This window comes from Dendrobates tinctorius, unplaced genomic scaffold (genome assembly GCF_039654945.1).
Source record: "Dendrobates tinctorius isolate UK_male_01 unplaced genomic scaffold, ASM3965494v1 ptg000019l, whole genome shotgun sequence".
Classification (NCBI taxonomy): Eukaryota; Metazoa; Chordata; class Amphibia; order Anura; family Dendrobatidae; genus Dendrobates; species Dendrobates tinctorius.
The window spans coordinates 80952238-80977396 of NW_027361687.1; the positions used below are offsets into that span (position 1 = coordinate 80952238).

At 46.0% G+C, this 25159-nt stretch overlaps 1 protein-coding gene across 1 annotated transcript in view; it reads left to right on the forward strand.

The window, feature by feature from the left end:
- LOC141082664 (olfactory receptor 6N1-like) overlaps positions 1–20422 on the forward strand; it is a 41911-nt gene extending 21489 nt beyond the window's left edge. Inside the window, exon 2 of the mRNA XM_073566613.1 lies at positions 19433–20422. Coding sequence (XP_073422714.1) covers positions 19433–20422 — 990 coding nt within the window. The remainder of the gene's footprint in view (positions 1–19432) is intronic.
- The last annotated feature ends 4737 nt before the right edge of the window (positions 20423–25159 follow it).

Here is a 25159-nt window from a genome sequence, read left to right on the forward strand (position 1 = left end):
CCTACGCTGGGGGCATGCTTCCAAACTTGCTGGTCATGTCGGCCTTAAAAAAACACTTGTCCTTGTCTCCCGCTACTACTGGTGGCTGACTCTTCTCCTGGATGTCCGAGATTTCGTCGCTTCCTGTCCGTCCTGTGCTAAAACCAAGGTACCTAGGCAGTTGCCTTCCGGTCTTCTACATCCGCTTCCAGTTCCGTCGTCCCCTTGGCTACACATTGCCATGGATTTTGTTACCGATCTACCCAGGTCTGCAGATTGTACCGTCGTCCTTGTGGTGGTTGACAGATTCTCTCTAAGATTGCACATTTCATCTCTCTCCCCGGGTTACCTTCAGCACCAGACTTGGCAAAAGTTTTCATTCACCACATCTTCCATCTCCATGGACTACCCCAACATATTGTTTCGGACAGAGGAGTCCAATTCACCTCTCGATTTTGGAGAGCCCTATGCAGGTCGATGGATGTCACAATTGATTTCTCCTCATCTTACCATCCACAGTCAAATGGTCAAGCGGAGCGGACTAACCAGAATTTGGTGAACTCTCTCTGGCACTTTTCTAATGCCCACCAGGACGACTGGTCAGACTTACTCCCGTGGGCAGAGTTCGCCTATAACAACCACGTCAGCGAGTCTTCTGGCAAATCTCCTTTTTTTGTTGTCTACGGGCTGCATCCAGGTGTACCTCTACCGGTTCCCTCTGCCTCGGGTGTACCGGCGGCTGATCTTCTGTTTGGGGATTTCTCCAGGATCTGGCAGGACACCAAGGCCGCTCTCGAGTTAGCACGCGACAAGGTAAAGAGACACGCAGACAAAAGGCGCCTGGATTCCTCGCCATATCACCCTGGTGATAAAGTTTGGCTGTCCTCCAAGTTCATTCGTCTCAAGATCCCTTCACATAAACTGGGTCCCCACTATATTGGACCCTTTGAGGTCTTAGCTCGTATTAACGACGTCTCCTACAAACTGCGACTTCCCGCCTCACTCCGCATCCCCAATGCTTTTCATGTCTCCCTTCTAAAACCGGTCATCCTCAATCGCTTCCAAACCTCTGCCACTCAGTCGCCGCCGCCTGTCTCCGCTGACGATGAGTTTGAGGTTAAAGACATTTTGGTCATGAAGAAGCGAAGGGGGAGGACCTTTCTTCTGGTCGATTGGAAGGGCTTTGGTTCTGAGGAGAGATCCTGGGAGCCTGGGGAGAATATTCGGGCTCCTCGAATTTTGGCTAAGTTTTTTTCCACTCTGCGGAGGGGGGCGCGTAGGGAGGGGGGTACTGTCACGCTGCTGTCGCCGCAGCCCCGCCGATACCTTCTCCTCTGCCGCAGTCTGCCCACTCTCTGGCGGCCTCCACGCCGCGGTCCCGGCTGCCTCGGCCTTCTCCGCGCTCCTCCTTTCCCCGTCTCTCTTTCCCGGCGCCTGCTCCTGCCCGGTCTCCTGTGTCCCGTCGGGTGCGCGCCCCGGCCCAGCTTCCTGCTCCTCGGCGGGCGCGCACGCACACTGTGGTCAGGAGCACGCGTGCTCTCTACCCCTCCTGAGGCCGCGCGCTCTCCTCACCTTGCGCTGGGAGGGGTCATGACCCGGAAGTCCCTGCCACGACTCCCTATGTCAGGCCGCCTCTTCCTGCTGGTGGGGCCTGATTATCACTTGTGCACTGCTAAGTGATTCTGGCCCTTGTCTCTGTGTGCACCTCCGTTTCCTCCCTGCCTGTAGCTTACCCGTCTTCTCCACTGTCCTCTCTCCTAGGATCTGGAACTCTGAGGTCGTGCTCCGGTCTGTCCTGGTCCCCTGGCTGAGTTCTCCAGTTCGTGCCTGCTTCCCTCCGTCTCGCCTGTGTTCCTGACCTGTCCGCCATCCGTGTTCCTGTTTCTGGGGAGGTCCTCCACCAGCATCTCCGGCCTTTTTCCGGCTCTCCTGTATTCTCTCTGGGTACCAGCTGCCGTGGTGATAGTTACCCGCGGGTCTGCCCCAAACACTCTCTGTATAGGGGTGGTTCACCTGGCCAGCTCGCCCGTGGGAGGTTCATTGCCACAGTCCAGCGGGTCCACTCCAGGAGATCTACCAAAGTCTCACATGACAACAAACATTTTTTAAGTTTCTTGTAATGTACAGATCCAGGAAATATTTTTGAGTTGTAGTGGACAGGAGGAGGCAAGGGCTTTGAAATGTACCTTCAAAAAGAGGGCAGAATCAAGGATCACCCCGAGGTCTTGAACATGCAGGAATATTTGTCCCCGTGTGCCTTCCTGGCATTACACAGGTACGTATCCCACAACATTACCCATGCCCTATACAATGTGGTTAGGTTGACTTTCCAAGTAACAGCAAACATGTGGACAAGTGCTCGTGGTCAGGGATGGTACATCTCACTGAGGGCACACTGGGTTAACATAGTGGAAGCCAGGACCCACTCTGTGTTTGGGAGGACGGGCACCATACCAAGGGCGGAGTATTGTGTGCCCTATGTCAATCTGGGTTGCCCCCCACAGTGTGCAGCTCCTGCTCCTCCTCCTTCGCCTCCTCTTCAGCCTCCAGCTACAAAAGTAGCACATCAGTCACAAGCTGGAAGCACTGAAGCACTGCCTAATCAAAGCGGGAACAGGCTGTGCTGAAGCTAATATGATTAGGTGACCAACCCCACATAGCAGAAGAGCTTTGAACAGCTCAGAAAGAGCAGGCAAATCGGTGGCTGAGACCGCTAAACCCACAGCCAGGCATGGTTGTGTGTGACAATGGCTGGAACCTGGTGGCTGCTCTGTGGCGAGGCGAGCTCATACACATGCCATGCCTGGCTCATGTGCTTAACCTAATTGGTCAACATTTTTGAATAGTGACACGGAGCTGTCAGATCTGCTAGGAAAAGTACAATGCTCTGCATATCCATTTTAGAAAGTCAGCTACAGCTTCATCCGCCCTTGCCATGATTCAGCAGCGCTTGCAGCTTCTGGCTCACCGACTGGTGTGTGATGCCCCCAGGCGTTGGAACTCTACACTGCAGATGTAGGAAAGGATTTGTGAGCAGAAGAGGGCAGTTGGTGACTAGTATACCAGCATCAACAAGGTTGTTCTGTCTTCACACATAACATCTGAGGAGTGGTCATGGATGTCTGACATATGTAACATCCTCCAAAACTTTGAGGAATCCACCAAGAGGTTTAGCGTCAAGGACACCATAATTAACAGCTCCATCCTGCTTATCTGTGTTCTAATTTGAAGATTGATTGTTAAACTGTAAATATGTTTTCGCTCTATAATAACTGTTTCACACAAAAGTCCTAAGTAACAACGATTACAATAATACAATAATTAAACCAAAATAAAACTACTTTGCTGGCGACAGCTTACAATCTACACTAGGTAACAAAGATAACCATAATTAAACCCAAACAAAACAATCCTGCTTGTGACAGCTTACAATCTACAATGAGGTGGGAGAGATAAAAACTACAGGGGTGTATTTGCAAGAATGTATTTACAATGATGTTTGTACAATGATATTACTGAGTTTAGTTCAAAGTCATGGAGGCCTGAGGAAAGGAGGAGGAGGAAAGCATGATCAGTCGTCCTCTTGGTGAGGACACGGAAGTATTGACTTTTAGTATTCTTGCATGCATGGCTGAGTTTATGTTACACTGCCTTTCCCGTCACCCTCGGGTTGTCAAAATTTTGGGTGACGGGCAATACTGATTGGTGACACTTCTACACCCACGCTACAAGGAGAACTTTACATCTCTTTTTCCAGAAGCAGGCAGGTGTACTAAAATGTTAGAGGACCAGAGGTCCCTTCTTGTGTAATAATTAAAAAAATTCACATCTGAAAACGCTGGCAGTAGAGGTCATAGTTTGTTGGCCAAGCAAGGAGTACAGGTGAGAGGGACACAACTCCAAGCCAGCAAAGGCAGTGGAACACTGACAACGTTTGGAGAGAGTTTTCTCAGACAATCCCATCGCCCTGGCCCTGAGGCACTGGAGACTCTCACAAGGAGTGCAAAGCTTGGGAAAATGCAGAGGGAGTACCTTGCTGACCGTACTAACATCCTCTGCCATTCCTCCGTGCCTTATAATTATTGGTTATCCACGCTGAACTTGTGGCATGAACTGACTCTTTCTACTGCACATATGTGCTGTACTTGGGTCGCTCCTCACACCCAGGACAGCGGGGTACTCGGTACCGGGCCAATGTCAGGGGGAATGTGTGTCACATCAGCGGTGACCCGGTCCGTGGCCCTGGGCGCCCAATATCAATGGCGGTGATGTTAATGGTCTTAAAGTTTATTGGAATAGTTCGTAACGCCACCTGTGGTGCTCGTCAAGTGTGGTGTTAGGCCGATGCTGCGGGCAGATCCTCTGGGACTGATGGTATGCGCAGCTTAGATGGTAAAGCTTCCCACAGGCAGAGCTGTAGTCCCAGGGCAGTGTAGATGAAGTAATGGCGGGGAGGCGCAGTTGGTGTAGGTGCAGGTACCCAGGTGTAGCGATGCTGGAATAACTGGAGGACACCAGAGTATGCGGTTCCAAAGCTTTACTCACTGTTTGCAGTTCACACAAATGCCTGCCTCCGCACTGTGTTCTTCAGGTCAGGGCCCCAGCCAACCCCCAGGCAGGATAGGATTCTCCCCTCCACACTCCGCCAATATGTACATTACTGAACGACTCCTCCAATGTGCCTTTAGGTGCGAAGCACTCCAGTACTTAGAGACTAGGAACACCTAGAGAGAGGCATTCCAGGGTAACTACTTGTATAACAGACAGCTGTAGCCTGCTTCGGGGACTCCTCTCTGCGTCCCGGTTCTCTATTCAGTTGCTGTTGCATCCCAAGTCTATGATGAGAGTAAGGCGTTAGTGGCTCACTACTCCTCCGGTGTCTGTTGCCGGACATAAAGATCCAATCAGCCTCGGGGACCGGGCCCCGGCCTTTGTGCTCTGGACTGGAAGGGTTCTCTCTCTTTCTCAACCTGCTTCCCACCGTCCTATTCTCCTTCGTTCCGATCTGTTCTGTCTCTCTTATGAAATCTGTAGTCTCCAGTCTACGTCTCCTTCCTTCTGTTCCTTTCCCGTGCCAGCTGGCTCATGTCACTGAGGCAGCGGCAGCACTCCCTCCTCGATCCCTCTTCCAGGGATCCTCACTCCTCTCTCAGTGACTTCTTACTCCACTAACCTTACATCAGACTGACCTCAAATCCTACACCTTCCCTCTCTTTTATAGCTAACTCCACCCGCCTCCCCTGCAACTCTCGTGTTACGAAGCCAGGGACCACAAAAGGCACCCTATGACCTTTCCAGCATAAAGCATGGATGGGTCCCTGCTGAACTATCCTGTGTGTGGGGTGCAGGTGTTGGAATGTGAAAGGGAGTTCCCAACCTACCTGGATGGTGGGGTACCACACCTTAGGAGAAGGAGCAGTACCTCTGTGGCGACTGAAGCCTCAGGGGCGCCACATACTCACAGTCAAGGAGCACACGGCGCCTCGCTCTCTGGCGGTTACTGGGCACACGGTGCCTTGCTAAATGGCAGTACCACTTTTAGTGGCGAGAGACAACGTGAACAGTCCTTTGCAGCGCCACTGCTCTAAGGACGGAGTACGCTACTCAGCCTCCTATGGGCTGCTTGTCCACGCCAAAAATCTTTGTTGTTGTGTCTGCTTTCTTTTAAGCTGTCCCCCTGCCTCTTGGTCACCGGGTCTGTTTGTCTCCTGCATTTTGCCGCAGCATCGGTGCTTCAGGTGCATAGTGCACTGACCCCCTTGCTGCTCACACACTCACAGCTGGGGACTCATTTCTGCTTTGCTTTTTTTTCCCTCAGCTTCCGGCCAGGTTCCCTGTCTAAACACAAACCCTCTTCCTGTGTAATGAAGCCTGTCCTTTACCCTATTCCTTCCCCCAGGAAACAGGGGACGCAGCCTTGACAGTTCCGGACACGGTGCAGCACAGGTACCCGCAGCCCGGTCATCCTGACTCCGTACATATCTGGCCAATCAGTTCTTTAATGCAAGCAGCATAGAAGGCATGTTCTTCCAATTTTGTAGAGACAATTGTACTGTACTTCCAGAGCAGTTTCAATTTGAAGGACTTTGTGGCTCATATCATTCCACAAGATGACACTAGTCTCATATTTAAATTTTTTTTGTGCAAAATAAGTTCCCTGTTGTGTATGTTCTGAATTATGTAACATCATTTGTGTAATTAATTATTCATACCTATTTGCTGCACAATATATTCCAAAGCCTTGAAGAAAAAGATGAATATAATGTTGTAAGAGAGAAAGCAACTTCTTGAAGTGTGTTTTACCTCAAATGTGAAACTACTTGTCAATTGTCATCTTTACTATTTCTCCATTTCATGTGTGGCTAACCACCTCATTGATGTTATTGAATTTCTTTGGCAAGAAAACAACTGCTCCACCAATACCATGTGCTTTTCCTATTAATTCATCATGCTGCTAAAGTAGAGGTGAGATTAGGAACCTATCTAACATCTGGGGACTGTAGTCAACATGACACTGTGCCAACACCCACTGGGGTCTAGCTACCAAGTTGACATAGTTTGTGCACAGCTGAAAAGAGTTGTCAGAAAAAAAATCCTTCAATAACATGTTTGGTGGATTGTCTTGTGGAAACACCCATATTGTATTATTATTTATTTATATAGTGCCATTAATTCCATGGTGCTGTACATGACAAGGGGTTACATACAAAGTAATAGATATCGTTTACCAGTCTGTCATTGTAATGTTTTTCTCTGTAAAGAGGGGAGAGGACCTTGTCCTTGCAAACTTTCATTTTGTGGGAGAATGGGAAAGCGACAGAAGGCGGGGGGTGCGGCGCATCTCCGACCACCACGCTCTCCAATTGACATGTCTTGAAACGCAGCCGAAATGTCAAAATCTCTAGCTTCAGTTATAGAAAATGCATGGGTTCCTTTTTGGCATCATTGTTCAACCAGTTCAGTATTAGTAGGTGAGGGCTTGTCAGAATCCTGCCCAGGAACACCAGGCTTAAGTAGTTGCGAGTACTGTCCCTGTAATCTTCCACGTGCTCTTGTTCTGGCTATTCCAGGCTTGACTTCATCAAGAAGATTTAGCCTTCATAATACAGAGATAGAGTACAACACCGCCTAAGCGTTCACCCTCTGCTACTTTCGATCTGCTCATTGACTGCCTTTAGGATGAAGATGATGATGGCGATAGTAGTTGGAGCATTTAACAGTCATGAAGTAGCCATAACAACTTGAAATAGAATTCTTTTTACCGACATACCCCATTGTAAAATGTGTGATTTTTTATGCAAAAGAGTGCTGGATATAACGAGAGTGACAGACTGCAAAAAAAAAGGGAATTTAGGCCTAAAATGCCACAATTTTTGGCACACGGATGTATTAGGCGTGTCACAGATATACCACGCTGTAAAATATGTGGGCTGTTTTTTACAATAATGCAACATAGTGCTGTATATAACTTGAGTAACAGACAGGAAAACACTGGAATACTGGCCTAAAATCGCCAAATTTTTATCATATAGACGTATGAGGCGTGTCACAGATATACCACACTGTAAAATATGTGGCCTGCTTCTTACAATAATACAACATAGTGCTGTATATAACTTGAGTAACAGACAGGAAAACACTGGAATATCGGCCTAAAATCCACAAATTTTAATCACATGGATGTATGAGGCGTGTCACAGATATACCACACTGTAAAATATATATACTTTTTTTTTTTATGCAAAAGAGTGCTGGATATACTGAGAATGACAGACTGCAAAAAAATTGAATTTAGGCCTAAAATGCCACAATTTTTGGCACATGGATGTATGAGGCATGTCACAGATATACCCCACTGTAAAATATGTGGCCTGTTTTTTAAAAAGATGCTACATAGTGCTGTATATAACTACAGTGACACCCAGGACAAAAAAGGAAAACTGGCCTAAACTGACCAAACTTTGAGCACGCACAGATATGAGCTGGCACAGAGATACCACACCGACAAATGTGTGGCCTGTATATTTTTTGGCTAAATAGTGCTGTATATAAGTGCAGTGACAGACAGCAAAAAAAATTGAATTTAGGGCTAAAAACACGAACATTTTTAGCAGATGGATGGATGAGGCGTGTCACAGATATAGCACACTAAAATATGTGTCCTTTTTTGGGGGGGTGTTGTGAATTCGCTTTCTGGCCTACCTCTGGTTACTAGTGAAGGTAGGGGAGCTGGTTACATTGACAGAGGGGTCACAAGTTCTCTTTCTGGGCTCCCTCTGGTGGTTACTGGAGGTAATGGAGCTGATCTAATTAACAGAGGCCTGCCACCTGATAATGAAGAGGATGACTGGAGATCTGGAGTTTCTGACTGGATTTAAGACAGCTGACTCCCTCTATCCCTGCTGGTGATTTTCTTACTGCCTCCTGAGGTCTTAGTTTCCAGCTCAGTCCCTGCATGCTCAGCTAAGTGTTCTTATGCTATTGTTCACATTTGATCAGGTTTTGTCCATTTCAGTTTTGTGTGTTCAGCCAGCTCCGGCTGGGGCTGTGCTGAATTTCCATCCTTATGTTACTGCTTGTGCCAGTTTGTTTTTGTCCCTTAATAGAATGGCCTCTTCTTGCTCTGCTTTCAGAATATACCAGAGTGCTGATATAGTGGGCGAAGTCTAGTGACTTCAGTATTTTTCTATCAGACGTGTTGGGAATTTTTTGCAGGGTTTTTTGCATTATTGCAGACAGAGTCTTTCCTTTCCTGTCCTGTCTAGTTAGTGTGGGCCCCATCGTTTGCTCAGTCTATTTTCCTACCTGCGTTTGTGTTTTCATCTTGTCTCACCGACAATACATGTTTGGGGGCTGTCTATTCCTTTGGTGTCTGCTCTGGGGCAGTTTAGATTTCCCCTTTCTTGCTTTAGGCTTATTTAGTTCTCCGGCTGTGTCGAGGCATCTAGGATCATCGTAGGTACGTTCCACGGCTACTGTAGTTATGTTCATCTCTTCTTCAATCCTCCCCATCCACCTCACCTCCGCCTCAAAACTGTTCCTTAACATACAATCCTCTGTCTCCAAACACAGACAGCCCCCTCATGCCCTCTCCTGCTCCCACCTGCTAACACTTTCTCTGCTCCTTCTCACTGCTGGTGATATCTCTCCAAATCCTGGTCCTCCTCACCACATTCCCACAGTCATTTCTACCTCCCATCCACGCTCTATCACAACCTTCCGTAACCTCTCCAACCTTATACCCATTCACCCAGCCCCCGCTTCCCCAGTCCCACTAACAGGAGCTCTGTGGAACGCTCGCTCTGTCTGCAACAAGCTTTCCTACATCCATGATCTTTTTGTTACTACCAAACTCTCCTTCCTCGCCATCACCGAAACCTGGCTCACCCCTTCTGACACAGCCTCTCCTGCTGCACTTTCGTATGGCGGCTTCCACCTTTCTCACACCCCCCGCCCCAGCAGCAAACATGGTGGAGGAGTTGGTTTTCTCCTGTCAGATACCTGCTCCTTCACCCCAATCCCACTGCCACCCTCTGTTACCCTCCCTTCCTTTGAGGTGCACTCTGTGCGCATCTACTCCCCCTCCAACCTCCAACTGGCTGTCATCTACCGCCCCCCAGGGCCAGCCACCACCTTCTTTGACCACTTCACCACCTGGTTACTTCATTTCCTTTCCATGGACATCCCTACTATCATCATGGGCGACTTCAACATCCCCATTGACACTTCCCTCTCAGCTGCCACTAAACTTCTATCTCTCACTTCCTCCTTCGGCCTCACTCAATGGTCTTCTACAGCCACCCACAAAGATGGTCACACACTGGACCTCATCTTCACCCGCCTCTGCTCCCTATCTAACCTCTCTAACTCACCTCTTCCTCTCTCTGACCACAACCTGCTCACATTCTCTTCCCTCTTCACTCCATGTCTACAATCCCCACCCCACAAACTTTCACACCCTCGCAGGAATCTTAAACACCTTGACCTACACTCATTCTCCGAATCCCTCCTCCCTCTTACAGATATAAGTTCCTTACACAATGCGGATGACGCTGCCGCTCTATATAACACCACAATAGCTGTAGCTTTGGAATCCGCTGCCCCACTTACACATACCTAAACTCGCAAAATCAACAGACAGCCCTGGCACACCAGCCTGACCAAAGAGCTGAGGCGAGCTTCCAGGGCTGCTGAGCGCAGATGGAAAAGATCCCACTCCAACGAGCATTTCATCGCATTCAAACAGTCCCTCACTACTTTCAAGACCACACTTGCCACAGCTAAACAAACCTACTTCTCATCTCTCATATCCTCCCTGTCTCACAACCCTAAACAGTTATTCAACACCTTCAATTCTCTCCTCCGCCCCCCAGCACCTCCTCCCTCCCCACTCATCTCAGCTGAAGACTTTGCCTCATTTTTCAAGCAGAAAATTGATAACATCAGGGACAGTTTTGGTCAACAACCCCCAGAGCCCTTCCTCCCGACTTCCCAGCCCTCCACCTTCAAAACCAACTTCTCCACCATTACAGAAGATCGACTCTCCACTCTACTCTCAAGATCACATCTCACCACCTGTGCACTCGACCCGATCCCATCCCACTTCATCCCAAACCTCACCACAGTCTTCATCCCAACCCTAACCCATCTCTTCAACCTATCACTAACAACTGGTGTTTTCCCCTCAAGCTTTAAACATGCCTCCATCACACCTATCCTCAAAAAGCCCTCTCTTGACCCATCCTCTGTATCTAGCTATCGCCCTATATCACTTCTCCCATACGCCTCCAAGCTACTGGAACAACACGTCTACCTTGAACTGTCCTCCCATCTCTCTTCTTGCTCCCTCTTCGACCGCTTACAATCTGGCTTCCGGTCACACCACTCCACTGAAACTGCCCTTACTAAGGTCACCAATGACCTCTTAACTGCCAAGAGCAAGCGACACTACTCTGTCCTCCTCCTCCTGGACCTGTCGGCTGCCTTTGACACAGTGGACCATTCCCTATTATTACAGACCCTCTCATCCCTCGGCATCACAGACTTGGCCCTCTCCTGGATCTCATCATACCTAACAGACCGGACATTCAGCGTCTCCCACTCGCACACCACCTCCTCACCTCGCCCCCTATCTGTCGGAGTCCCACAAGGTTCAGTCCTAGGGCCCCTGCTGTTCTCTATTTACACCTTTGGCCTGGGACAGCTCATAGAATCTCATGGCTTTCAGTATCATCTTTATGCTGATGACACACAGATCTACATCTCTGGACCAGATATCACCTCCCTACTAACCAGAATCCCTCAATGTCTGTCCACTATTTCATCCTTCTTCTCCACTAGATATCTGAAACTCAACATGGACAAAACAGAATTCATCATCTTTCCCCCATCCCACGTGACCCCCCCTACGAACCTATCAATTACAGTAAATGACTGCCCACTCTCCCCAGTCCCACAAGCTCGCTGCCTCGGAGTAATCCTTGATGCTGATCTCTCCTTCAAACCACATATCCAATCCCTTTCCACTTCCTGCCGACTTCAACTCAAAAATATTTCACGCATCCGTTCATTCCTCACCCAAGAATCTGCAAAAACCCTAGTCCATGCCCTCATCATCTCTCGCCTTGACTACTGCAACCTCATGCTCTGCGGCCTCCCCTCAAACACTCTCGCACCCCTCCAATCTATTCTAAACTCTGCTGCCCGACTAATCCACCTGTCCCCCCGCTATTCCCCAGCTTCTCCCCTCTGTCAATCCCTTCACTGGCTCCCAATTGCCCAGAGACTCCATTACAAAACCCTAACCATGACATACAAAGCCATCCACAACTTGTCTCCTCCATACATCTGTGACCTCGTCTCCCGGTACTTTCCTGCACGCAACCTCCGATCCTCACAAGATCTCCTTCTCTACTCCCCTCTTATCTCCTCTTCCCACAATCGCATACAAGATTTCTCTCGCGCATCACCCCTACTCTGGAACTCTCTACCACAACATATCAGACTCTCACCTACCATCGAAACCTTCAAAAAGAGCCTGAAGACCCACCTCTTCCGACAAGCCTATAACCTGCAGTAACCACCGATCGACCAAACCGCTGCACGACCAGCTCTACCCTCGCCTACTGTATTATCACCCATCCCTTGAAGATTGTGAGCCCTCGCGGGCAGGGTCCTCTCTCCTCCTGTACCAGTTATGACTTGTATTGTTTAAGATTATTGTACTTGTTTTTATGTATACCCCCCTCACATGTAAAGCGCCATGGAATAAATGGCGCTATAACAATAAATAATAATAATAATAATAATGTGGATAGGATTAGGGGTCTGCAATCTGCTTAGTTACCAATCTCTCTGGTTTTCTGTGGCTTAGCTTGGTCTTGCTTTCCTCCTCGGTGACCCAATCATAACAGGGGGGGTTTCAGCAAAATAGTGTCAAGGAATTGTGGAAGACATTAAAAAAAATCTACTCAACCATACCACATAAAAATTAAATATTTCTCTGCGCACTCCAAAGGGATTTTTGTGACCCCTTTAAAATTGCTGGATTTTCATGCTGTGCTAGGAAAAGGATCTGGCTGTATTGTGCAGTGTCAAGAAGCAAATGGAGAAAAAAAGGGCTCTGGATTGCTTTGCAATAAAAAAAGCTCTATTACCACTGGTCAAAAAATTTTTCAAAGCCAATTATACCTGGCGCTAGGTATATACGGTCAATATATGCTATAGGCAGCAGCAGACAGTAATGGAATGGACCCTTTTGATGTATGCAATGATATCTATATACACACATACAGTGCCGGCAGACCTTGCACTGATATGTATAGAGCGATGTACACTCCCCTGCCTACCTAACACTGCAACCTATATTGTTATGAATGAGTCACCGGAGGAGGAAAAAACAAAAATGCAAGCTAAGTACAGAAAACCAGAGAGTTTGGTAGCTAGCGGATTGCAGAGCCCTGATCCTATTCACAACAACTAACAGTAGCTGTGGAGCGTTCCTACGGTGATCCTAGACGCCACTTCACAGCCGGAGAACTAAATAAGCCTAAAGAAAGAAAGGGGAAATCTAAACTGCCCCAGAGCAGACCCCAAAGCAATAGACAGCCCCCAACATGTATTGTCGGTGAAAACAGATGAAAACACAAACACAGACAGAAAGACAGGCAGAGCAAACGATGGGGCCCAACTAACTAGATAGGAAAGGACAGAAAAGATGCTGGCTGCAATCTGCAAAAACCCTACTAAAAATGTCCCAACACGTCTGATAGGAAAAACAGCCCTGAAGTCACTAAACTTCAAAATCCCTATATCAGCACTCCGATATATTCTGAAGACAGAGCAAAAGAGATTTAACCGATCAGGGACAAAAATGGAAATTCAGCAGAGTCCCAGCCGGGGCTGGCAGAACACAAAACTAAGCAAATCAGACAAAATCTCATGGAACAATAACAGAGCAAAACTTAGCTTTAGAAGACAGGAACTGAACTGGAGGCCAGAGCTCCGAGCAGAGAAATCACCAGCAACCATACAGGGCGTCGGCTGCCTTATACCCACTCAGAGATTCCGGATGTCCAATCGCAATCCACCTGTTCAGGTGACAGGTTTCTCCCATCCAAATCAGTTTCACCACCTCCTTTCACCAGCAGAGGGAGTTCATCGGACATCAAAGATGAACTAGAAAATGAGCTCACAACACTATATACTCCAGAATTAGCCCTTAGAAGGACTATTGGTTTAGCTGGATGTGAGTAGTTTAGGATGGTAGACCCCACACTGACTAAGAAATCCCCAATTCTGACCCTCTCAGCAGCAGCTCTCCCTACACTATCTCAATACGGAGCTGTATGCGCCGAACAGGGCGACGTCCGGTCTCTTATACCCCTGATGATGCTGTGCGGCCAGCCAATCTCTGCAAGACCACGACAAAAATGGCTGCAGCATTACAGTGTGCCTGGCAGACAATCCCTGCATGTTGATTGGGTCTCTAAAGACCGCCAAAAATGCAGACTGGAGACCAGAGTTCCTGCCGAGTAATTCCAGCACAATGATACTCGGCCGAGTAGCGAGTAATGGTGAGCACGTTCGCTCATCACTACTTATGACCCCATGGCTGAGAATAAAGGGCCTGTCACACTAAGCGATATCGCTAGCAATATCGCTATAACTTGTGACGTTATAGCGATATTGCTAGCGATATCGCTATGTCTGATACTTACCTATGACCTGCTCCCCCACTGGTTATCGCTGATCGCGCGAGAAGGTCCTGGACCATTTCTCGTCGTCAGCTTCCTGCGGCGCTTCCTGTGGAGAGACGAGCGTGTCGCCTAGTGTGACAGGTAAGTAGCGACCCCTGACCCCTGCAATGTCGCTGGTGAGATCTGCCTGTGTGGCTGCTCACTAGCGACCACTTAGCGATGCACCAGCGATCCTGACCGCATCATATCGCTGGTCGGGATCGCTGGTGCATCGCTAAGTGTGACAGTACCTTAAACTGACATCTGTGTTCATATGCATCCTTCTGCTATCCCTGGGTGGGAAAACATTCCTCTACCAAGAAGAATCATTTGATGGTGGTGCACAGACAACATCCTAAAACAAATCTAACTCTTTTATTTTTTTTTCTATGAAAACAGGAAATTAATGTCTATCCATACCAATAGATGTCTGCAGTATCTAGCAAGATTATCTATTTATTTTTCCTTTTGAAACTTCTGAACTTGCAGTTTTTTCCAGTGATCTGGGTTTTATAATAAGGTCAGGTTTTTATGTACAGTAGTTTTTTGAGAGTTAATAATAAGTTATTATAATTTTATCAACTTTTACAAACCTGATTCTTCTCTTGTATGTGAAAATTTCCACACCTTTAACCCCTTCACTACCAAGGGTGGTTTGCACGTTAACTACCGGGCCAATTTTTACAATTCTGACCACTGTACCTTTATGAGGTCATAACTCTGGAACGCTTCCATGGCTCCCGGTGATTCTGACACTGTTTTCTCGTGACATATTGTACTTCATGTTAGTGGTAAAATTGCATTCAAATAACTTGCGTTTATTTGTGAAAAAAACGGAAATTTGGCGAAAATTTTGAAAATTTCGCAATTTTCCAACTTTGAATTTTTATGCCCTTAAATCACAGCGATACGGCACACAATAAAACTTAATACATAACATTTCCCACATGCTTACTTTACATCAGCACAATTTTGGAACCAAAATTTTTTTTTGTTAGGAAGTTATAAGGGTTAAAAATTGACCAGCGATTTCTCATTTTTGCAACACCATTTTATTTTTAGGGACCACTTCACATTTGAAGCCACTTTGAGGGGTCTATATGATAGAAAATACCCAAAAGTGACACCCCTTAAGATGCTTAAAACCACATTCAAGAAGTTTATTAACCCTTTAGGTGCGTCACAGGAATTTTTTGAATATTAAAAAAAAATGAACATTTAACTTTTTTTCACAAAAAATACTTCAGGTTCAATTTTCTTCATTTTACCAAGGGTAACAGGAGAAATTGGACTGCAAAAGTTATTGTGCAATTTGTCCTGAGTACGCTGATACCTGATATGTGGGGGGGAACCACTGTTTCGGCGCATGGCAGACCTCAGTAGGGAAGGAGCGCCGTTTGACTTTTTCAATGCAAAATTAGCTGGAATTCAGATCGGACGCCATGTCGCGTTTGGAGAGCCCCTGATGTACCTAAACAGTGGAAACCCCCCAAGTGACCCCATTTTGGAAACTAGACCCCCCAAGGAACTTATCTAGATATGTGGTGAGAACTTTGAACCCACAAGGGCTTCACAGAAGTTTATAACGTACAGCGGTACAATTAAAAAATCATATTTTTTCCACAAAAATGATCTTTTCACCCCCAATTTTTATTTTTCCAAGGGTAATAGGACCCTAAAAGTTATTGTGCAATTTGTCCTGAGTACGCTGATACCCCATATGTGGGTGTAAATGACTATTTGGGCGCATAGCAGAGCTCGGAAGGGAAGCAGCGCCATTTGACGTTTTTGGCTAGATTTGAGATCGGACACCATGTCGCGATTGGAAAACCCCTGATGTACCAAAACAGTGGAAACCCCCACAAATGACACCATTTTGGAATCTAGACCCCCCAAGGAACTTATCTAGATGTGTGGTGAGAACTTTGAACCCCCAAGGGCTTCACAGAAGTTTATAACGTACAGCAGTACAATTAAAAAATCATATTTTTTCCACAAAAATGATCTTTTCACCCTCAATTCTTATTTTTCCAAAAGTAACAGGACCCTAAAAGATATTGTGCAATTTATCCTGAGTACGCTGATACCCCACATGTGGGGGTAAACCACTATTTGGGCGCATGGCAGAGCTCGGAAGGGAAGCAGCGCCATTTGACGTTTTTGGCTGGAATTGAGATCGGACACCATGTCGCGTTAGGAGAGCCCCTGATGTACCAAAACAGTAGAAACCCCCCACAAATGACACCATTTTGGAAACTAGACCCCCCAAGGAACTTATCTAGATGTGTGGTGAGCACTTTGAACCCCCCAGTGCTTCACTGAAGTTTATAACGTCCGGGCGTGAAAATAAAAAAATCGTATTTTTTCCACAAACATCATCTTTTAGTCCCCATTTTTTTATTTTCCCAAGGGTAACAGGAGAAATTGGACCCCAAAAGTTGTTGTCCAATTTGTTCTGAGTACGCTGACACCCCATATGTGGGAGATAACTACTGTATGAGGACACGTCGGGGCTCGGAAGGGAAGTAGTGACGTTTTGGAATGCAGACTTTGATGGAATGGTCTGTGGGTGTCATGTTGCCTTTGGAGAGCCCCTAATGTACCTAAACAGTGGAAACCCCCCACAAATGATCCCATTTTGGAAACTAGACCCCCTGAGGAACTTATCTAGATGTGTGGTGAGCACTTTGAACCCCCAAGGGCTTCACAGAAGTTTATAATGCCCAGGCATGAAAATAAAAAAATCGTATTTTTTCCACAAACATCATCTTTTAGTCCCCATTTTTTTATTTTCCCAAGGGTAACAGGAGAAATTGGACCCCAAAAGTTGTTGTCCAATTTGTCCTAAGTACGCTGATACCTCATATGTGGGAGAAAACTACTGTATGGGCACACGTCGGGGCTCGGAAGGGAAGTAGTGACGTTTTGCAATGCAGACTTTGATGGATTGGTCTGCGGGTGTCATGTGCGTTTGGAGAGCCCCTGATGTACCTAAACTATTGAAACTCCCCACAAGTGACCCCATTTTGGAAACTAGACCCCCCACAGAGCTTATCTAGATGTGTGGAGAGCACTTTGAGCCCCCAAGTGCTTCACAGAAGTTTATAACGCCTGGGCGTGAAAATAAAAAAAACATTTTTTTCCGCAAAATTATATTTTTGCCCCCAATTTTTTATTTTCCTAAGGGTAACAGGAGAAATTGGACCCCAAAAGTTGTTTTGTAATTTGTCCTGAGTAGGCTGATACCCTACATGTGGGGGTAAAACACTGTTTGGGCGCATGGCAGAGCTTGGAAGGGAAGGAGCACCATTTGACTTTTTCAACGCAGAATTGGCTGGAATTGAGATCAGACGCCATGTTGCCTTTGGAGAGCACCTGATGTGCCCAAACAGTGGAAACCCCCCAATTATAACTCCAACCCTAACCTCAACACACCCCTAACCCTAATCTGAGCCCTAGCCCTAACCCTAGCCCTAACCCTAACCCTAGCCCTAACCCTAGCCCTAAGCCTAGCCCTAACCCTAACCCTAGCCCTAACCCTAGCCCTAACCCTAACCCTAGCCCTAACCCTAGCCTAACCCTAACCCTAGCAGGAAAATGGAAATAAATACATTTTCTTTTAGTTTTATTATTTTTCCCTAACTAAGGGGGTGATAACGGGGGGTTTGATTTACGATTTATGGCGGTTTTTATGTTTGGTGGCTGTCGCACGCTAAAAGACGCTTTTTATTGTAAAAATAGTTTTTGCATCACCACATATTGAGAGCTATAATTTTTCCGTATTTTGACCCACCGAGTCATGTGAGGTCTTATTTTTTGCGGGACGAGTTGACATTTTTATTGGTACCATTTTCGGGCACGTGACATTTTTTGATCGCTTTTTATTTCGATTTTTGGGACGCAGAATGAACAAAAACCAGCGTTTCATGAATTTCTTTTGGGGGGGTGCGTTTACACAGTTCCGCGTGCGGTAAAATTGATAAAGTGGTTTTATTCTTCGGGTCAGTACGGTTACAGCGATACCTCATTTAGGTCGTTTTTTTATGTTTTGTCGGTTTTTTGCAATGAAAACAATTTTATATAAAAAATAATTATTTTTGTTTCGCTTTATTCTGCGAGCTATAACTTTTTTATTTTTTTGCAGATGATGCTGTGTGGCAGCTCGTTTTTTGCGGGACAAGATGACGTTTTCAGCGGTACCATGGATATTTATATGCGTCTTTTTGATCGCGCGTTATTGCACTTTTTGTTCGGTGGTATGATAATAAATCATTATTTTTTGCTTTGTTTTTTTTTTTTTTTTTTAAGGAGTTCGCTAAAGGGGTTAACTAATAGGACAGTTTTATAGGGCAGGTCATTACGGACGCGGCGATACCAAATATGTGTACTTTTATTGTTTTTGGGTTTTTTTATTTTGAAAAAATGGATTTATTGGGGAATATTTTTTTTTTTTTTTACTAATTTATTTAGCGATTTTTTTTTTATTATTTTTAACACTTTTTTTTTTTTTTTTACTTTATTACCTTGTCCCAGGTGGGACATCACTGTCCTGTGACAGATCGCTGATCTGTCACATCACAGATCACTGTGACAGATCAGCGATCTGTCACAGGCACTGCTGCAGACTTCCTCATGCCTGCGCTTTGCAGGCACTGAGGAAGCCAGCTTCCTCAGGCCCCCGAAGGCCCCCGTCGCCATCTTGGATTCGGGGGCCTGGAGGAAAGGAGTCCCCCGCAGCAGCGCTGCACATTGCGCTGCCGTGGGGGGCTCAGGGAAGCACGGAGGGAGCCCCCTCCCTGCCGATGCTTCCCTTTAACCCCCGGTACACCGCGATCGCGTTTGATCGCGGTGTGCAAGGGGTTAACGTGTCGGGGGCGCTATGTGACCGCCCCTGACACATTGTGCCGGGTGTCAGCTATGATAATTAGCTGACACTCGGCCGCGATCAGCGGCGCTCACCACGTGGGCGCCGCTGATCGCGATGACGTAATATTCCGTCCATGGTAATTAGGTCCATGGTCACATGGACGGAATATTACGTCAATTGTAGGTAAGGGGTTAATGACTTCAGTGATACAACATAAGCTTTCCAAAACCTTGGCAATATCACTTCACCGAAGCTTTACTGTTTTACCAAGAAATTATTGAGTTGAGACAGTTCCTTTGAAAGTATTTATTTTGTATAGTGTTACTAACTGTTTTTGTTATTTTTACAGGGATTTGTACTTTACAGAATCAATAAAATTAATAAGACCACAGTAACAGAATTCATTCTTCTGGCATTTTCCGATCTACAGAGCCTACAGATTTTACTTTTTGTATTTATACTATTGGCTTATATATCGTGTGTCATGGGGAACACTGTCATACTTGTCCTAGTAAGATATGAGCGCTCGCTTCATACACCAATGTATTTTTTTATTGGCACCTTTGCTCTTATGGAAATTATATTTGTATCTGTCACCATTCCTAAACTTCTAGCTACTTTAATAGAAGCTAGCCGGAAGATATCATTCATTGGATGCTTTGCCCAGTTGTATACATTTGATTCTTTGGGAGTAGCAGAATGTTATCTTCTGATAGTTATGGCTTTTGATCGGGATTTAGCCATTAACAACCCTTTGCATTATTCAAGAATAATGACCCAAACTCATTGTATTGAACTTGCAGTTGCCCCTTGGGTTATTGGATGTTTCATCATTGCCATACCTACGATATTTACAGCTGAACTGGATTTTTGTGGACCCAATAAAGTCAACCATTTCTTCTGTGATTTGGCTCCATTACAAAATCTAGCATGTTCTAATCCCATGGTCAGTAACCTGGTCACAAGTTCAACAACTATATTTGCCAGTTTAATTCCATTCCTGGTCATTTTAGGATTTTATATCCACATCATTGCATTAATCTCAAAGATTAAAAGCACTAGAGGTAAACAGAAAGCCTTTTCCACTTGTTCATCTCACCTCATTGTAGCCTCCTTGTACTACAGCTCAGGCATTATCATATATGCCAAGCCTAAGGGCAGTCAACATGACAAATTCCTTGCCCTTATATATATTGTCATTATCCCATTTTTAAATCCATTTATTTATACCCTAAGGAACAAGGATGTGAAAATAGCGCTAAGAAAATCAAAGATACTAAGAGTCCTTGGTCAGATAAGGATTAGCCACATTCATTTAGTCCATTGTAGATATTCATAAAATGAAGAAGGACCAAAAAGGAAAAGAGAAAGATGTTAAAATTTTGCAAACAATTGTTTTCTGATTCCTCATACAATCAAATCAATAATTACTTCAAGAGATTAGTGGATCGATTCTTGGAGGAGTGACTTGAGACAAATTTCCTGAAATTCTCAGATCTACGTGAATTTGAAAATTCTGTAATTCAATCTGCAAAGATCATAAAAATATATATACTTGAGTGTAAGCCAACCTGAGTATAAGCCGAGGCACCTAATTTTGCCATGGAAAACTGGGTAACCATATTGACTTGAGTATAAGTTGGGCATGCATTGTCCCCTCATCCCTGTCCTGGTGTGTGTAGCTACTCCTGCTGTATGCATGGCTCCTCCATCCTCCCCCTGCTGTATGCATGGCTCCTCCGCTTCACCCTGCTGTATGCATGGCTCCTCCGTCCTCCCCCTGCTGTATGCATGGCTCCTCCTTCCTCCCCCTGCTGTATGCATGGCTCCTCCGTCCTCCCCCTGCTGTATGCATGGCTCCTCCTTCCTCCCCCTGCTGTATGCATGGCTCCTCCGTCCTCTCCCTGCTGTATGCATAGCTCCTTCGTGCTCCCCCCTGCTGCTGTATGCATGGCTCGGCGTCCCCCCCGTGTATGCATGGCTCCTCTGTCCTCCCCCTGCTGTATGCATGGCTCCTCCTTCCTCCCCCTGCTGTATGCATGGCTCCTCTGTCCTCTCCCTGCTGTATATATGGTTCCTTCGTCCCCCCCTGCTGCTGTATGCATGGCTCAGTGTCCCCCCCTGTGTATGCATGGCTCCTCTGTCCTCCCCATGTTGTATGCATAGCTCCCCCATCCTCTCCTTTATACTCACCTCCTCATGGTGCAGTCTCTGCACTTCCACTTCCCTGCTTATCCATTGTCCAGGCGAGGCAGCTTCTTCCTGTGTTCAGCGGTCACCTGGTACCGCTCATTAAAGTAATGAATATGCGCTCCATGCTTATGGGAGTGGAGACGTGTGCATATTCATTACTTTAATGAGCGGTACCATGTGTCTGCTGAACACAGGAAGAGGCTGCCTTGCCTGGACAGCAGAGAGATGCAGGGAGGACTTGCAGCGATTGCGCGAGGAGTGGGTGAGTGGGTGAGTATGCTGTGACAGGCGCCGACTCCTGCCGCTCCCCCTCCCCTGCCGGCCCTCTGGGACAATGACTCATGTATAAGCCGAGAGAGGCACTTTCAGCCTAAAAATGGCCTGAAAATCTCAGGTTATACTCGAGTATATATGGTATATATATATGCTTGGTGCCATTTCACAGACTGCGCACACGCTGCGGATTCTGCTGCGGATCCGCAGCGGATTTGGCCTCTGCGGATCCGCAGCAGTTCTGCAGACAGTGTACAGTACAATATAAGTCTATGTGATTTACAATCCGCAGTGCACATGCTGCGGTTTTTCAACTGCGGAAAAGCTGCGGTTTTGAATCCGCAGAAAGAATTGACATGTCAATTTTTTCTGCGGATTCCGCAGCCGTTTGCCACCTATTCCATTGTCCAGGTGTCAAACCGCAGGGGAAAACCGCTGACCAATCCGTAGGTAAAACTGCAGGTCATTTTAGCTGCGGTTTTACCTGCGGATCCGCAGATACAAATCCGCGGGTGAATCCGCAGTGTGTGCACATAGCCTTAGAGTGTGAACTCTTGTCATCAGGCATTGCCAAGCAACCCTCCCAATAATGCCCTGCAGCTTTCACAATACGTGGTCTAGCTCAGCTAATCAGGGCGGTGTTCACAGCCAGTATAAAAGATGGGGACCGGCTCAGGTGCGCTTTTTTTGTTGTCTGAACAGTGTAGGGATATAAGCTCAGAGTGCGCTGATCATTCCACGTAGGGATAGAAAAATGCTTGAACCTGATTGTGATATACTACTGCAGCACAGAAGCACATTGAAAATGGGAGAGCTAGTCACATTTGTAAAAAAAAAAATCAAAAAATTTAAGTGATATAGGAAAGTGCTGGACCTGAATAGTCAATTTGACTGTGATTTGACATATACTGCAATAACAACACTGTAACAAACATTGTAAACAGCAATGGTATTTTAATGCCCCTCTGCCCTGATTTTGCTAATTAATAAAATCCTAAAACCAAGGTTTTTATGTTACAGAATGTGAGCTTCCTGGCTTGTGAGATAGGCAAGTCATATTTTAGGGATTTTAAATGACAAAAGAAAAATCTTCATCATTCAGAAATGTATAGAGAACTGTTTTTCTCACAAAATGTGCATTTTTAAAAAAAAATATACAATTTTTGTGCATACTTTCTTGCTGTAATAGTACAAAATGAGACTTGTTCATGCCACCCGAGTAGGGCGAACTGTTGTAGAATGCTTTTTGGATATTAAATGAACAAGCCTTTCTTCTCCTATCATTTTTTGTAAATGCCTGGGGATATTATTTTTTTCATTTCATCTTTTGAACAAAGGACAGATTATAATTTTTGAATAGCTGTATTAATTGTCCAAATAACAACTGTAAACCTCAGCATAAGGCGGGGTCATAGTAGCGTATGGCATCCAACGCGAGAGCGGGAGCTGAGAGTCATGTTACTGTGTTCCGAGCCTCTCGCACAGAGAAGATCAGAGCACAGCTGCGGAGGAGGTGGAAGAAGTAATTTCTCCATCTCCATCATTGCCTGGGTCGGCGTATATCGCACATCACTCGGATATGTGTCACTCGCACCCATAGACTTATTATATGGGTGTGAGTGAGCCGAGACTCTACCGAGTCTCAGTGCCAATCACAGCATGCTGCATTTGTTCTCGCATGCCGATTTGGCATGAGAAAATAATCACAGATGTGATCTGTCCCATAGATTAACACAGGGCCAAGTGCTATGCGATGTTTTCTCGCATGGCACTCGTCTGTATTCTACACTAGTGTGACCCCAGTCTTATGTTGCAAGTGGTTGCCGCATGTTTGTTTCTAGCCATGACCCTACATGTTGCTACTGTGGTTCACAAGGTAGCAATTTCTAGCCATGACCCTACATGTAGCTGCTGTGCTTCACAAGGTAGCAATTTCGGGTTATGTTGCATTTTTTATCAAGAAGGGCACAATATAAAACTAAATAAGTAAAAAGCGTAAACGTTTTTCAACCATATTGCTTGTCATATTTAAAAAGTGCATGTACTATAACCATATTGCTGGCTGTTACTGCAAATTAATATTCGTGAGTGCATCTGTTAGGCATTGGGATTCTCCCACTGCACGGGGTAGATCCCAATCCTTGTCTGTCTCTGCGGTCTCCCTTACTGCTTCGGTCACAGTGGGAGCTGCTCAGAATCGTGCTGTTCGCTTGGTTACTGCTGGCTCTCCAGCAAAAACTACAGTTACTAGCAATAGCCTTTGTAACGTCTGATCGTCGCTGCCTAAGTCCATTGGTGGTCGGTCGTCAGCTGTTCAGGTGATGTTGCAGTTCCGGATTGGTCCACGAGCAAGGTCCTGTCTGACTGGAATGTATAAAATGTTCCCTGGAGCGAGCGATCATTTATGTATGGTGTGTTGCTGGATACGTTACCACCCTGTGTGCTCGTGTGCTGCTACTAACACTGCAAGTGTGTGTCTAGGTAGGCAGTGTAGGGTTGGAACTCCAGCTTGGCTCAGCATCTGACACTGGGCATCTTAAGTCGCATGTGCAGCTGGCAAAGCCATGTGTCAGAGCGAGCACAACCACCAGTCTAGACTTTCCTGGGGGTAGCTATAGGGAACCCCACTAGCGTCTTTACTAGCTGAACTCCAATGAATTCTAACAGGGTATAGCTCCAAGTGCTCTGTTTTGTACCGCTCTGTGAAGCAACCAAGCAGGTACTTTGTACTCTTTGCATACAGATTGACCTTTAACTCCATGTGTTTACAATGCTTGCACGCAGCATCGCTCCGCCATTGGACCCCAGTTTGCGATCGCACCTTCTCATAATTTATATTTGGTGCGATCCGCAAACCCTAATATCATCTGCCTTTTGTCATTTCTTTTGGGCTCTGTATGTATTGCAACAACTACTACTGCACTGTTTTATATATTGTGCATATTGTGAGATTGTTAACAAAGTTCAGTGAAAAAAAAAAAGCAGACAGGATGCCCCCTCCTTCTCTTCCCTTCTTGTTGTTGTAACGCTCCCATGCTGCAAGCCACAGCAGATACCAGACTGATCACATTTCATGCTGTAAGCTGTTCAACCTGGATATGAATAAATCTACATTCTGTGTTGCTGACTCTGGATGTTACGCTGATTAATCCGCTGCTAACAGGTTATGGGCCCAGAGTCCTAGAGTCCCAGATCCCCAGAGCACAGAGAAAAGAAAGGAAGACAGCAAAGATGGCCACCAGCAGCAGCAACTCCATGAAGTTTACAGTACCAAGTCTCACTAACCAGAATTATCAATCCTGGAAATTCAAAGTGAAAATGCTGCTGATAAGAGAAGGTACGTGGAAATACACACAGGAGCCTAAACCTGACCCAGTATCACAGGAGTGGATAGAGATGGATCAGAAAGCACAAAGTACCATATCACTCAGTATAGATAATGATCAGATTGTGCATGTGTGTAAAAGTGAAACTGCAAGAGAAATGTGGGAGCAGCTGCAAAAGGTGCATGAGAGGATAAATTTAAGCAATAAACTTTAGACTGGTACTATTTTCTCATGAGATAAACTACAGAATGGCCAGGATATGCAGGACTACACAACAAGCATTC